This window comes from Nansenia antarctica (assembly GCF_963989245.1).
Source record: "Nansenia antarctica genome assembly, chromosome: 5".
Lineage (NCBI taxonomy): Eukaryota > Metazoa > Chordata > Actinopteri > Argentiniformes > Microstomatidae > Nansenia > Nansenia antarctica.
The window spans coordinates 20415066-20430562 of NC_137690.1; the positions used below are offsets into that span (position 1 = coordinate 20415066).

General features: G+C 42.1%; 1 protein-coding gene across 1 annotated transcript; it reads right to left on the reverse strand.

Moving 5' to 3' along the window:
- Nucleotides 1-179: 179 nt before the first annotated feature.
- On the reverse strand, nt 180-14022 carry ppp2r2aa (protein phosphatase 2, regulatory subunit B, alpha a). Its single transcript, XM_080530729.1, has 10 exons — nt 13787-14022; nt 13250-13327; nt 8380-8477; nt 8085-8250; nt 7836-7948; nt 5669-5846; nt 5197-5361; nt 4817-4986; nt 3936-4027; nt 180-3362 (listed from the first exon to the last, which is right to left on the reverse strand). Exons 1-10 carry the CDS (start codon nt 13791-13793, stop codon nt 3083-3085), a joined length of 1347 nt encoding a protein of 448 aa, XP_080386855.1. The 5' UTR covers nt 13794-14022; the 3' UTR covers nt 180-3082.
- Nucleotides 14023-15497: the final 1475 nt, after the last annotated feature.

Genomic DNA, 15497 nt, shown 5'->3' on the forward strand with positions numbered 1-15497 from the left:
TTGCCATATTCTGAATTTGTTTTCTAGTTTATAATCATTTTGTATGTCGGATTTAGGCAATAACCTACAATTCCTTTTGAAAACCAAAGTCTATTTCTATATGGCCCATGAAAATGCAACACTGGTCTAAAAAAATAATAATAGTCAAACGTGTTAATACAATTGTTTTATTTGTTGTTCAGCTTTGAAATTCTTTAATATTCATCAATCTAAACTGTACTTTATTCCATTTGATAAAGGCAAAGAGAACTAGACAGTCAGTGAACCTTTTTAAAACTGTATTGATTTTCTGCAACAGATCACCCAAAATTTCCCATGATCTTTATTCAAGAGCCCCATTAAACAAATAAACAAAACATACAAATCAATGAAATTCACAAAAATAAAAAAGTGCATTCTGTTGTGAGTCTTGTGAATACATTATATTTAAGTTCCCCTGAGCAGTCTCCTGCTTGGCATGTCAGTCACTTCAGGAAACATACTTGATTATGTCAATATTTCCTCTCCTATACTATGAAAAAGGCAATTAGGTCCTTCCGAACAACAGTTGGTGGCCTTGCACAAGTGCTGTGAGGACAGGAGTGTGTCGGGAAAGTACTACTTTATGTGGGTTAATTGTCTTTAAAAAATGTATGTTTCAGTATACAAGACAGAAATCACTTGGAAGTTAAGTTATTTGTGAAAAATGTCACACCAAGGGTGTATTCCATCAACATTGCTAAAGGAAAATCCAGTTTTATTTGAATAAATCTCACAAGAATTATAAAAAAATAAGCCTGGATTTTCCTTTAGCGACATTGATGGAATACCCCCCAACAGAGCCAATCTGTCAGTGCGGTCTTGATGTCATGAGTGTGATGGTGGAATGGGGTCAGGGGTAAAACATATCTCCTCCTATCAAGCATATAACAGCTTAACCATCCTTGATCTACTCCTGTTCCCTTTGACATGTTCTCACAACAGCTAAAGAACCATTATCAATTGTCCACAAAAGTAAGTAAAACAAACAGACATACTGTACGCAGAGCCCTGAGGAAATGACACTCACACCAGTAGAACTAATGACCATTATTGCAGTCTGCAATTACTAGTGAGTGAGAATCAATTCTTCAAAATAAGTCAATATTACAAAACCCTTAATCTTAAATCCAGTGGCTCAAAATCGGTATCTTGCCATTCAAGTGTTCAAATAAAAACAAATTAAACAAAATCCACCTCCATTTCCCAAAGTATCATTCCCATGGAGAGAATGCCACTTCAACTTACAGTATTTAGACTGGGAAGGTTGTATGGAAGCCCCATTTGAAACAATGTCTGGAGCTGACATCCAATGATATCCACACATAATGTGCGTCACTCAATTTCTTTCCAAAATCCTCTGCATTAAGTTCTGTACCATACAAAAGATACACAATAATCCAAGTAAGCAATCATGTCTACACAATCAACCTGACTTTCCTTAGATTGACAAGATTAAGCTGCAATACAGACTTCTCTTCTAGCAAAAAAAAAAAGTTGCCAGTCACATTATTTGTATGATTCATTAACTTTCATTCAGTGCACATGTTTTTTTTAGTTGTTTTTTTTAGAAACAGAGCCATGGCACACAAACAGATGCACGCAGATCCCCTAGTGAAGAAACAATTAGCACAAATAAAATTGCCAAGTAAACTCAGAAGCACCCTAATCAATTCCAGTCAATCAGTTACAGTAACAAACAAAATGACGTGTTCAGAGCCTCAGACAATGAGCTGACGTTCAGCACCGACACCTGAAAACACTTCTTCTCTTTGGACAATGTGCATATAGTCTGTCTATGGTACATACATATGCACTCTTCTGCCCACTTGAACTTAACAAAATTCCCCTATATTACATCACATTACGCATCACCAGTCCAAGTGACCCTTCAGTCTACAAATCAGTCCAAGACCTACAGCAAACAGACTACAGTGATCAGACTACACTAAGTAGTGTGAGAGGGGGTTTAATGCTATCAATATTCCTGTGGTCTTCTTAATCATACAAAAATAAACCAACTATAGTGATTATTACTCATCTCAAGTACAAAACATCATTAAAAAACATACTAACAAAAAACTTGATCCAGAGGGAAAAAACGGAACAATTCATCAACATATGTCAAGACATGTGTATGGAACTTAGCAGCAGAGGTACAGATTGCCACCTCTCACAATTAAATTGACCCAAGCCATGCATGTCAGCAGCACAGTATGGCCACAGGTCTCTGCCTGAAGACAGCTGCACTTGAGCCCCTGTGCTGAGCTTAAACATGGTGGCACTCTAAGTGCAAGAGGGACCAGTCACTTCCGCGTGAGATGGAGCTGTAGTGCCACTCACTTCAATCCATTAGCAAAAGCAACGGCTTCAAAGGTCACCCTGGAAAAGGGCACTGTGCTTACCAGGGTGTGCACTATACCATGTCTGTAGTCTCGGACTAACAACAATGGGATATTTTCACAAACAGTAGTAATCACTAAATTACCCCTGAACCCCAACCAACCCACCAACTGAGTTGAGTTTTTGTGCATGCGTGTGTTAAAAGTGTGAGTGTACGAGTACGGCATGTTATTAGGAGGAGGGTGAGCATACTTGGCAACTTGACTAATGCCTGGGGGCTGAGAGAGCTGACAGCTTGCTGTGTTTGCAGGCAGCACATTTGGCCAATGTAGACTGGCATTTTGTGATGTATTAAGTATGGAGGGGTGGGAACCTAGTTGACATAACTCCCTATTGAAAAAATTAAACATGCTTGTATACAAAAAGAAATGCATGTCATAATGGCACCAAACCGTGAAATTAACAAAGGAAATAAAAAACAAAAAAAATACAACATCCCACCAAAAGACTAGATTGTTCAAAAACAGTGTTCCCTTTGGGATGTAGTGGAAAACAGTTGCAAGGTGACAGGAGAAGTGTGGAAGGAGCACCCATAACAGGAAATTAAGATTAAGAAAACCATCAACACAGAACCATTTCGCTGCACTTCTCCAGGTGAGGTGTTGGGGACCCGAGTAGTGGGGCTAAAGTGGGATCTGGGACATGAAGGGTTCATTGAATACTAGTTCAGTTTGTCCTGAAATATATAGAGGTTGTTAGTGGTGGCCACTGCAATGATGTTGTCCTGGGGGTGCCAGGCTGTGTGGAGGATCTTCTTGTTAAAGTCCAGGCTATCTACACTGATCTCGTCCTTCTTGCGCTTCCCACCTGTGCACACCTTCCGGGGCTTCAGCACCGAGCGTGGCTTACTGCTCTCGCGAGAGGCCTCCAGGGTCACGTCCTGCCGATAGCCTCGGTCAAACATCCTGAAGAAGTTATTGTAGGAGCCGGTCATCACAACACTGAGGAGAAGTAAGGTGGAGAATGAGTTCAATGGCTATACACAGCAGCATTCATTCATTCATCTTAGGTATGTGCACACACTCACATTATTCAAGTATACCATTGCAAGTATCCCAAATTCACAGGAATAGGTATAAAATGACTAGTGCCGGAATTATTGAGGTGTAGCTGTGTTGGTCGAGTTGAGATGGGAAACACCATTAACGTCATAAGTGTTAGTATGTATGAATTTTAAAAACTCATGTTAACCCTAACCCTAGACAGAGATAAAGGCAGCATTTGATAAGGCCTCAGCTCAGTTCTGACGAGATACATTTTTATGTATTTTACAGTAAGCCATTAGCTATAGGCCTCCCCTCTGTAGACTTATAACTACTGAACCATTGATCATTACACTTCTAAAATAATGAGAGTACTACTTGAAAATAAGGCAATATGGCTACTTAAATAAATGTGCACTTGATGTCAAACTACCAGACTGTACCAAATTCCAGATCAAGGACAGACATCCACGATCATAGAGATAGCTACCTATTTGTGTTCAATCGTATGCCACCCCTAATGAGCCTCACCTGTCATTTCCATTCCAGCAGCACTCAAACTTATCAAAGATGCAGTCGTTCTCATAGAGTGAGCACAATTTACTCCTGAGGTATTCATGGACCTGTTTGGGGAGAATAACATTCAATAAGACAATTTACTAGGGATGGGAATTGATAAGATGTTATTGATACCAATTCCATTATCAATTCGATTCTTTATCAATTCCCGACCAATTTTCTTTGTGTAAAAAAAAGTAGGCCTACACAGGCTTTCAGCATCAACGCAATTGTATTATTATCTCGAGTCTCTGAACACAGTGTATATCATCTGATCAAAACATCAAAACATAAATAAAAAATGGAGTAATGGAAAAAAAAAAAAAAGGTCTGTAATTATAGCATGACTCTATATATCATTGACCTAGGTGTCGCTATAGTTCTTGAGAGCGATAGCACCTGCGGGTAATCAGAGTCAGAGATGAAGGAGTTCAGAGTTGTACTTGCTGGTGTTTCCACCCTTACTTCAAATTATAATTTTACAAGTAGCAAGACGTTGTCATGAGGCTGTCAGTGCATGCACAAAACATGCCAGCATCGATAAGAGAATCGATAACCTCGGATGTTATTGATACCGATGCATCTAATGTGTTACCGGTTCTCAACTGGAACTGGTTATGGATTCCCATCCCTAAAATTTACCTAATAAAAATTTGATCAAATGAGAATCAATGTTACAACAATCTTATGACCTGAGGAAATGGTTTCCATGTCGATACCCCTTTGAAAACACAAGATCTCCCCCTAGTGGAGAACCAAACTGGACAGATGGATAAGATGGATTCTGCTCAAGAGGCTGAATTTCTGATAAAAATCTGTGGTTACATAACAAGGAGGCGCACACACAGACATACCTGATAAGTCTCTACTGGACGGCTCTCCATGTTGAGGTCCCAGATTTTGACAGACAGGTAGTCTCGGGTCATCATGTAGCGTCCACTGTGGCTAAACTTGACATCAGAGATGGAGGAGATTATCTCAGAGAAGAAGGAGCGGTTGCTCGGATCCTCAGGCTCTTCAAAAACTGAATGAGATAAGAATGAGCAAGTACAATGTCTGTTTACTCTGGCATGTCAGGGTACTACAATACTCAACACAGGAATGTACTGCTTCATTTGACACAGATCAACATAGTTTAAAAGTGGTTGTGGGTCATTGAATATCCCTCCCAGGATCTCAACAACGAGCAGCATGTTGCCTGAAACCATGGAATACATAGATACATGTCACTCACGTTTGGAGTGCTGATCACACAGAGCTGATGCCCTCATGTCACATAGGCGGATTGTGCCCTTGCTGCTGCTGTAGACAAAGGTGTTGCACTGGTTTGGGTGGAACTCTGCTGCTGTGATCACCTCCGTCAGCTCCTCCATGTTGGCTGGCTTTATGTCTACAATGTCTGAGGGGGTCAGGGAGGTCAAGAACAACAACATATCTGACTGACTGACACCGACTGGTGATGGAGCAGCAGCTAAACTACCCTGACTCTCATGTTAGCAGTGAAGGCCAAGTCTTTTTTATAAATGTCAACTGGTGCGAGGACTCAAATGCCACACCTATGTCATTTTCAGATTGCCAGTTGATCTTGTTCAAATTGGCTACAAAGCTATCAAAGCCAACTTAATTTGAACAAATTAAAAGCATGGAGTCTACAAGTTCACAACGCGAGGTTCAAGTCATCACACATAATAGACAGTAGAGGATACTGAAGCTGCGGTCAGTGATCTCTAGATTCCAGAGGTTGATGCGAAGATCATCGGCGGATAGGTACGTCTCACAGTCGCTGTTGACTGAAATGGAGTTGATGTGGTAGGTGTGTGCATTAGCAAACACTCGTCTGGGGCTGGCCTCCACCATCAGGTCCATTGGCAGAAACACTGGTACCTACAGTGAAGGGGGGGTGGTAGAGGACAGACCCATGATCATTTTATTAGCTGGTAGTCTTGCGTTGCCAAACCTTCAAGCCTCAGTGGCATTCATCTTTTGAAAGTCTGGTGAATTCATTGGTTTTAATGGAGCACGGGCTGGGCACAGGCTAGGTGATATTTACATTTTTGGCATTTAGCATCAAAGCTTACAACAAATACATTTTAAGTGAATCATCTATCCACCAGCCGGAAAAAGTAATCTTTTTTTTTTCTTCCATTTTTCATTTTAAATTAACTAGAGAAGCTGTGCGGGGGGGGGGGGGGGGGGGGGTAGAGGGGATGTAGATGTCTCAGGAGGGAAAGTTAAGGTGTAGCCTGAAGAGATGGGTCTTCAGTCTACGGCGGATGATAGGGAGTGACTCTGCAGTCCTGAGTGGGAAGCTCGCTCCACCAGTGGGTTGCCAGGACAGTGAAGAGGCGTGACCGAGTAGCGCGACTGCTGTATCCACACAGAGCCGGTGGTGCCAGTCGGTCAGCAGAGCGGAGTGAATAGGCAGGTATTTGGGGGATGACCATTGCATGCAGGTAGGAAGGGGCTGTTCCCTGTGTGGCCGGTAGGCGTGCACCAGGGTCTTGAATCTGATGCAGACATCTGATGGTGACATTTTGGCTCTGAGCAGAAGTGATGTTTTGAGCACAACAACCCACTTCCCCTTTTCCCTTACTCTTCAGATGTTGAGAATTAGTCAGTGTTAGGCAATTAGGGCGAGGGCAACTCGTTGACGTAATCGATTACGGAAATACGTCGATTTGCATATCGTTCGTTGGTGCGTCGCAAGATGGCATGGATTCACGATCATCTAAACCAAAGCGTGGGAGTATTTTAGACAGACCGAACAATGTAGTGCTCTCTAACCTCTGCAAATTGGAAATGGCTTATCACAGCAGTGCAACTGCTATGCACAAACATAGGAAGCGAAAGCATCCAGGCGCTTGTGAAGACAGCAGCAAGACAGCACCGGTTTACCTTTCTGTTTACAAGTCCTGTTTACTTTTCGTCCCCACCCACCAAGCAGTATAGGATTATCAACACGCGTAACATGTTTCTGTTAGTAGTAGTCACTTAAAATGTATTTTCTAAATGTTTCTTCATTGCCCCCCAAGTTAAAAGTAATTTCTGCACCGCTGCTAACGTAACGTTACACCATGTGTCATCATTGTTATTCATATACTTTAACGGCCATGTATGAGTTTGAATTTGAGGTCCAGTATGTTTCTGATCAGGCATCTGACAAGGTCTATTATTAATATTATTAATAATAATTTAACAACACAGCTGTGACGTGGAAATTAGACACATTTTAAACTATGCCACTTTCATCATTATTCTAATGTATTTTTTCAGGATGTTTTTCCACAAAAGGAACCCAAATCCATGCACGCCCCCTGATGGCTGCTTTTACTTGAATTGAACAAGCTCTTGCTTCTTAATTTTGGAGACATTTTATGTTGGACTGTAAATTGAAGATAACCTGATAACTGGGCTATTTTTTTTATTTTCAGTTTTGTGGAATAATGCCCTGCAGTGCATAGTTTGTTTCTTGTTACATTTGTTTGTTTTTAAGAGAAGATGATTGAATAAAATATTGAAATATTAATGAGACATGTTTTTTATATTTATTTGGGGTATTGTTGTTGTTATATTAATCAAGCAATAAATAAATAAAAATTGTTAAGATTAATCGATAAAGAAATTAGTACTTTGTTACTAATAATAAGTAATTTGGTTGTAAGAACACTAACCAGATGGGCACCAGTGAAAACTTGGTTGTTCCGCCTGTTTTGAGCTGCATACTGACTGGTTGAGGAGTGTGGTAACAGTTACAGTTCTCCATCGCTCTTTGTTGCACTAAGGGGTAAGAAGTTCCTCTAACAAACTGTATTACTATTGTGATTGGGGAATGTAGTAAGTGTGTACGGGAAAGGTCTGTGAATGTCTACTCACACGTAGTGTTGTGACGGTAGTAGGGTCTCTAAAGCGTCCATCCTCTTCCTTCAGGTTATACCCCTCAGGCCTCTTGTCTCGCTCACTTATTTTCCACAGCTTTATAGTTTTATCTGCAAATGTCAAACAAGCATACATGACACACTGCTTCTGCTGTTGTTTCACATTACAGAGAATCATCTTATTTCAGTCATTGGTGAGAATGCACTCTGTTTAAGCTAGGCTACATGCACACACTACTTCACCAACCATTTGTGGACAAAAGGAACTGTGCAGCATTCTTCTGAGGTAGCCACCGGATCTTGTTGATCTTCTCCTCAATCTCAAGGCTTTTCAGGTAGTCAAACTCTGGCTCATGGCTCTGGAAGGTGCTGTAAACATTGTACTCTCCGCGGCACTGTGGCTGGTTCTTACTCTGTTCAATGACAACGGCACATGACAATGGCACAGCAGTTTCTGGGTCATATCACAGCCAAAATAAGCACCCTGAGAAGAGATGTTGTCATGTGCTTGTAGTGGTCTGTGTTGAGCTACAGTCCCTTACCTCTATCTCCTGCTGAAAGATGACCACACGGCCTCCCTTGTCACCAGTGGCTAGTAGCTCCCCAGAGTGATTGAATTCAACAGTGGATATGATGTCAGCTGTCACAGAAAAATGTAATAAAACAAATTAACAGGGCAATTAGGTAGATTTTCAAAATGATCAATGCAGATGAATGGAAATGTGTAATGCTTATGGCCTGTGGGATAGGCCTATCATTTATCAATCAATCCATTATACCATAAATCAGGCCGCAAACTATGGTATACTGAATTCACCACTATTGTCAGCCTACATCTGACTTGTACAAGGCCTATTGTGAAGTAGGATGTGTGTAGCATAGCCTATATAGCCTTAACTCCAGTGAGAAAAAAAGAAACAAAGCATAGTATCTGCAGCTATTCAGCATGATGGCCTGGAGACAGTAGACTGATGATCTACAGCCACACAATACAACAATCTCTCCCTTATTATCACTGAGGCTGGCACACGCCCGGGTGTGGAGGGCAGTGCTGTCTCTGAAATAATACTGCAGAAGCTCCATAGAGTTGTACTTGACGACTGCTCCTCACAACCACACACAGCCTTCAACATTTCTCCACACCTCAAATAGTACCAAACAAAGTGGGAAACAGGTAGAAAGAGATTTGACTTTTGTAGCATAATGCCAACTGTTGTATATTCCACATAAGACATAACCCTAATATTTGAGTCGTGCTTTTGCATGTCTTATGGAGCTTCTCCACTAGCGTCCCGTACCGTACCAGAACCCGTGCGCCCGCTTTGTTTTGCTTTCTCCACTGCTAAATGGCCTGTACCGGGCCGTAGTACCCGTAATTACTTTAGCTACCCTTCCTGACTCGGAGCGAAAGGTACTATCCAAGCTACGATGTGACGCTGCAGACCGTTGATTGGTTTGATTGATAAGTGACGCGTCATACAGCTGTTGTTTACAATGGTCCGAGAGCCTTGAGCGAAAGCTAGCAATAAACACCACTTTTTGCACAGATTTGAGTGTGCAAATGTTGCTTTATTGCTCACTTTATTTGATACTCTTCAGCTGCAGCACCCCAGCTAAGTCTGATCACGGATGAGCGGTGGTATTTTCACTATAATGGGAATTTCAGTGTTTCCCCTACCATTGCCTTGGGGGGGGGGGGGGGCGGGCCGCCCTCCCAACGGAATCCCCCGCCCCCCCAAGAAAGAGGAATTATTACTGACGGAGACACCAAACATCTGACAAGCAGGCTAAAATATGCGCGTTATTTAAACGCACCCAACCCGAATCTGGCGAGTGGCAAGCCCTTAGGCTCGTTGGTAACGTTAGTCCGCCGTAGTCTCGCATAGCCAGACCTATCTCCACACTTCGCGCTGTGCCAGCGCTGGAGAATAATACAAGATTTTGCGCAAGTGTGCGCGCGAGGCGCGAGAGTTTTTGCCGGCTGTGATGTCTGCAGATTGAAAGTAAGCAAGTTGAAACGTTAGCAAATATAATTGCTGAGTGTTCTGACAGAGAAAGTTGGTTAAAATTGGTCGTTATTATCGTGACTAGAAAGTGTCTGACTATAGTTCCATAGTGTAAATAGTGTCAAAGAACTAGCAAGCTAGCTAGCTCAGACGTGATGAGATGAGCTAGTCTCCTTGCACACTTGCCAGCTAAAGAGCTAACTGGAGGCACTTTATTATTTTACTTAAAGTAGATATACTATCTTTCTTATTCTGCTAGAGTTGGGCTTCATGGTAATACCATAATGGCATATTTACAGTACATGGACAGTTGATTGAAGCATTGGAAATGTCAGTTTTTTTTATAGTTGGACATACGATTTTTTTTCAGGTGAGAGAGTAAAGTCAAAATGACATTATCTGACTGGATTGCCCACAGCAATCCAATATTCAATTATAATTATGTTATAAATTGATATGGATATTAGATTATAAATACTCTGGCTGTTTTGTTTACCTTTTGGTTGACAGCAAAAGGGAGAGAGGAGGATAGGGAGGGAGAGAAGGAGAGAGAGCAGGATGGTGTCGGCTCGGCACACCAGAGAGAGAGAGAGAGCAAGAACCAGGTGAGAAAGTGGACAGGTAGTCAAGACCACATAAGTAAGTAGCCTTGAGAACCGATGGTTCTGTAGCCTAATGGCCCATAGGGCAGGAGCCTATCTCCTGTTTCCGTAGGGTGAGGCGGCTTAATGTACAAGTACACCCCTGGACATGACGCTGGTATGAGGCAGGGTCTTACCCCCTGGGGGGGGGGGGGGGTCCATGCCACCCCCCCAAGGCAGCAAACCTAGGGGAAACACTGAATTTACATGGTGAAATGCATTCATAGACATGACTACGTCGTCATGATTACAAAGATGCCACTTGAAATGCATGAAACCCAAGTTTATTTGTGTCTTACACACGTTCGCCTAGTATTTGACTGCCTGTAGCCCCGTCACGAATGGTCCCAGTATTGTAGCTTCAGACGGAACAATTTGGTTATTATTGTGCTTGCTGTAGCAAGCCCACTATATGTTATTGCTCATATATATTTATTTTAATCCAGTTCTTTTACCAACTGCTAAGACCACAAAATAGTAAGCTAGTTACTTTTGCTAGCTAAAGATATTGGCCCCCCAAATAATTTTGCAACTTGTTTAGCAATTATGTTACAATGTCGAACCCCGTAGTGAAGGTATCAAAGCAACATAATGTAGCTAGCGAACAGAAGTGGGGAACAAACGTCAGAACAGATATATAAACGGGTTATTTTGATAAACTGGACACATTTTGGGAATATATATGGTTACTTTCTCGCCTGAAAACATATTAATACTTCATAAAATGACATGTTAACACGTGTAGAGCCAAAATTACAGATTTTAGCCAATTCAACCAAATGGAGGATTTAAAATCCCTGCTGCCAGCTGTTGCGAAAAGCATTCCGTTCTCGGAGGCAGGTCTGTTGTGCATAATGGAGAAGCGTTTCTGAAAATACGGTACGGGTAAGATACAAATTAGTGATGCTCCGATCTGATCGGCGCCGATCGGTATCGGCCGATATGGCCTTGATCGGTTTTGATCGGAGTTCTCAAAACGGCCGATCAAACATGACCGATCAGTTTACAAAATGGCGTCGCCAGTCTGGAAATATTACACAGTGTCGGAAAGAGACAACAAATATGCCGTTTGTAATGTCTGCTCAAAAGAAATACCTCGGGGAGGAACGCACGCAAGGTCTTTCAATACCACGAATATCATACGGCATTTGCTGCGTTCGTCGATTCGCTCAGAGAGCGCCGAAGCGCACACTGGGCTCGACGTCATAAAGGGACCGAGTGCTTTGATTGGACGAGAGGCGTTCCACGAGTGCTGGTCAGAGTTCCAGCGCGACTTCACGAGCGTAGTGTAGGTAGTGTTCACCGACGTCATATGACCCCGCGAGCAGGAAGTCACTTGGCCCATAGCAACAACAACTATTAGCGCGTGAGTTTTAGGTCTTCCTCTGTGCACCTTGCACAAGTGTAGATAGCGAGCGACTTTTCAGCAGCAGGACATATTTTAGATGATAAGAGGAACAGGCTGAGTGCCAAAAACGCTGAGATGCTTGTATTTCTCAAGGCTAATCTGCCAGTGATGCTGCTTAATCAGAAGTAAGGTTTGAGTCTGAAATCTCCTTAGGTGCAATGTTTTGTTTTTTTGTTTTATTGATTATTGCTGACTTGCTGTCTTATCTCCTCCTAAATATGACTTGAAACTGACTGACTTGAAACAGTATTTTATATTTGGCTATAGCCTGTTTATGTTGCAGTTTAGTTTGGGTATGTTTATTGTTCCTCAGGAAAGCTACAGTTACAGTATAAGCTCCAAGTTCTCTAAGAGCCCCTAGTTCCTCTCATTCGAGTGGAATGTTGCACATTTGATGTGACAGTGTACATTTTATTTATTATGATTTTTATTTTCACATTTTATTTGTTTTTCCTGAAGTAAGCTACAGGTGGTTGTGAATTCAATAAAACAGATGGTCGTCAATTCATGATACTTTCACATCTCCTAATTTCATTTAAATACTTAATATACAATGTCAATGGTGTTAAGAATAATTTAAAACATAAATAATGCTACACAATAAATAGAATGCTTCAATTGCCATTTTCGACGCTGTGATCGGTGATCGGGGATATCGGATCGGCAGATCACTGATTCCAGTGATCGGCACCAAAAACCCTGATCGGAGCATCTCTAATACAAATGCGTGCCGTCCTGTACCGTGCCGGTATGGTCAATGGAGAAGCGCCATTACAGCCAAGGGCCAGGCACACACATAACTTGACCTCTTCTGATTTGTTATGCCTGTTCTCAGGTAAAGCTTGTACTGTAAACAGAACACTGTGATGTGGACAGTGCAAACATGCTTAAACACATTGGACTCAAAACCATCAACAACACAGTGGAGAACAGGCAATAGCACCTAACAGTCCTTATGTACAACACTACACACTCCTCCTTGCAGTCCAGTAACCTAATGACCAGATCTCAATCGCAGGGTTCCAACAGTGGAGCGATATCAGGCACAGAACACAACTGCATGCCATGGCTGCAGCTCGGTCAGCATCCCCTCATCTTAACTACTGCTGGGAAACTTGTTTTTCTCCTAAATCTATTTTAACATCACAAATTATGACAATAAATGTGGAAAGCCACAATCGTTATTATATGGGTGAGTAAACGACAGGCCAAATGTCGAAAGGAGGTGTGAAAGGATGTCATTGACTGTGAGAATTATTTTTGACAGCCTGACTCTGAGGACCGAGTGACAGCATCCTGCATCCCTAAGCTAGTCCAAGTCTTCATCATAGGCATCTATTTTAATTATGAGGCTTACCTTCAGCAACATCATCATCAATTGCCCCTTTAACTTGAGAAAAGCACCATTGCACATCGTTGCCCCCGCCACCGGCTCCTGGAACCACAGAAACATCAACACATCAATAATCAGGGCTGACATCACATAACATAAGCACGCTGGCTAGCTAACTTATCTGCATGGATGGATGTGACTTAGCTGGCTAACTTTCATCATATCAATTAACATATTCAGTAGCTATTTAACTTAGCTAGCAAGCTACTCGGCTAGTATTAGTCAATCTATGACAATCAGGACAACCCTGAGCTCATTCATCATAACACAGGTTAGCTACTTCAGCTAGCTAGCAGAGAGAGGAAGCAGCCTGTCTGTTGTTGGTCTCGGCAGAGCAGAGCAGTAGCTAGCCAACTAGCCTCCATACTTCAACTTGTAGCTAGTCCCGCTTCTCTCAATCTTAGCTAGCTATAATAACCGACATCATAACGGTGGTGGTACACACCCATTGATACGCTCCCCCTTGATATTTCCATGAGCAATGTAACTAGTTTCCTTTACCTGCCATGGTGAGAGAGGAAGTCTCTGTCGCGGGTTTGGGCCCTTGCTTATCTTTCCAATTTTGGCCGGGCTAAGCTAGCTGCCCAGGATGTGGCCAAGCAGAAAGTCTTTCCCTTACTATTCGTCAACTTATGTCACTTTTCTTAGCAATGCTTTGACTAATCAGCTAATCTCCCTCTGATCACCTTGCCTGTCTGGTGTAGCTGGTTACCTGACTTGCTAGAAAAAATTCTCCCTCTCCCTGCTCCTACTTTCAAAATGGCGCAAGACGTCACAGCCTGTGTGCGAGAGCCCGGCGCACGCGCTCCAACACTTTTGACTGGTTCACTTTCCTCACGGACCCGTACGCGAATTTGCGGAACCTAGGATGGTAGGGGAAGGTAGGGCAATACCGCTGCCTGATTGGTTGGCGAAGCACTCGTGAAGAGCCCCCTCATTGGCTGTCGAGTCTCGCCAGCCAATGAGGGGGCTCTTCACGAGTGCGTCGCCAACCAATCAGGTAGCGGTATTGCCCTACCTTCCCCTACCATCCCCTACCATCCTAGGTTCCGCAAATCCGCGACCCGTACCCTTTCCTGATTCCATTTCCTATCCTTGTGACTCAAATAAACAAACGTAGGTCTCCCCTAGTGTCGTTACCTAGGTACAAGATGTGCAAGCCACATAATACTGTACCAATCAAATAGTGAGCCACATGTACTGTCAAAAACGTAAAAGAAAATCTCCTGCCATTTTCACATGCAGATCAGCTGATTTTGATTGTAGAATGGCATTTCAGGAGAGCATAATATATATATATATATATATTTTAAACATTGTAACATGTTACAACAAACAGCATTCCTAGTATTTTTTTTAAATTCACTTGGTATTATTCTTTAAAAAAAAAAAAAAAAAAAAATGTTGACATTACAGAAAATCTTACAGCCTGTGGATTTACTTTAGGCCCATAATAAATACATGTATTTGAAAGCAGCGTGTTCACTCATATTCCTGTTATCATCCTTATATAATTCCAGGTGTTTAAATATTCAGAAAATTGAAATGGTATGGTGTGAAAGACAAAGACAAATTGTTTCTCAGTGGCCCTCAGGGAGAAAAGGCACAACTTGAACCACAAGGTGGCAATAGTGAATCATGTAATCATCATGTGTCTCAGAAATCGTTCGACATGTCTTGCAGACAACCCACAGATTTGATAGAAGAGGGAAAAACAGTACTAATACACCTCTAGCTTCCCTCAGTAAATAAAAGCTGTGTGTCACAGTAACAGGGACAGCAGCCAGTACCCATAAATTATATGCATTTCCAATCCAGGAGGCTCTCTTTGATTAAAATGTAAATCATACCCTGCTCAATAATGCAATTGTACGAAGGTTATTAATGAAAGAATGTGAAGACTTGAAAAATACACCTCTGCCTTATGTCCTCCTTTGTTTGAACCCCCCCTATTTGATTGACTGTGTGCTTTTTAAATGTGTTTTAATGTTGGTGGTGCACCTCCTGTGCTCAAGTCTGACAGATAATGTCACCCTTTGACTGCTGTCTCTTCTTTCCTGCATGAGGTAGACATTGCTATGAGGTAGACATTGCTATGAGGTAGACATTGCTATGAGGTAGACATTGCTATGAGGTAGACATTGCTATGAGGTAGACATTGCTATGAGGTAGACATTGCTATGAGGTAGACATTGCTATGGATGCATAATGT

Coding starts and splice junctions, on each gene's coding strand:
- ppp2r2aa (XM_080530729.1), bottom strand. Junction 5,362..5,668: donor GATCACTGACCGCAGCTTCA/GTATCCTCTACT, acceptor TGACCCCCTCAG/ACATTGTAGACATAAAGCCA. Junction 4,028..4,816: donor GTCCAGTAGAGACTTATCAG/GTATGTCTGTGT, acceptor CTCCCCAAACAG/GTCCATGAATACCTCAGGAG.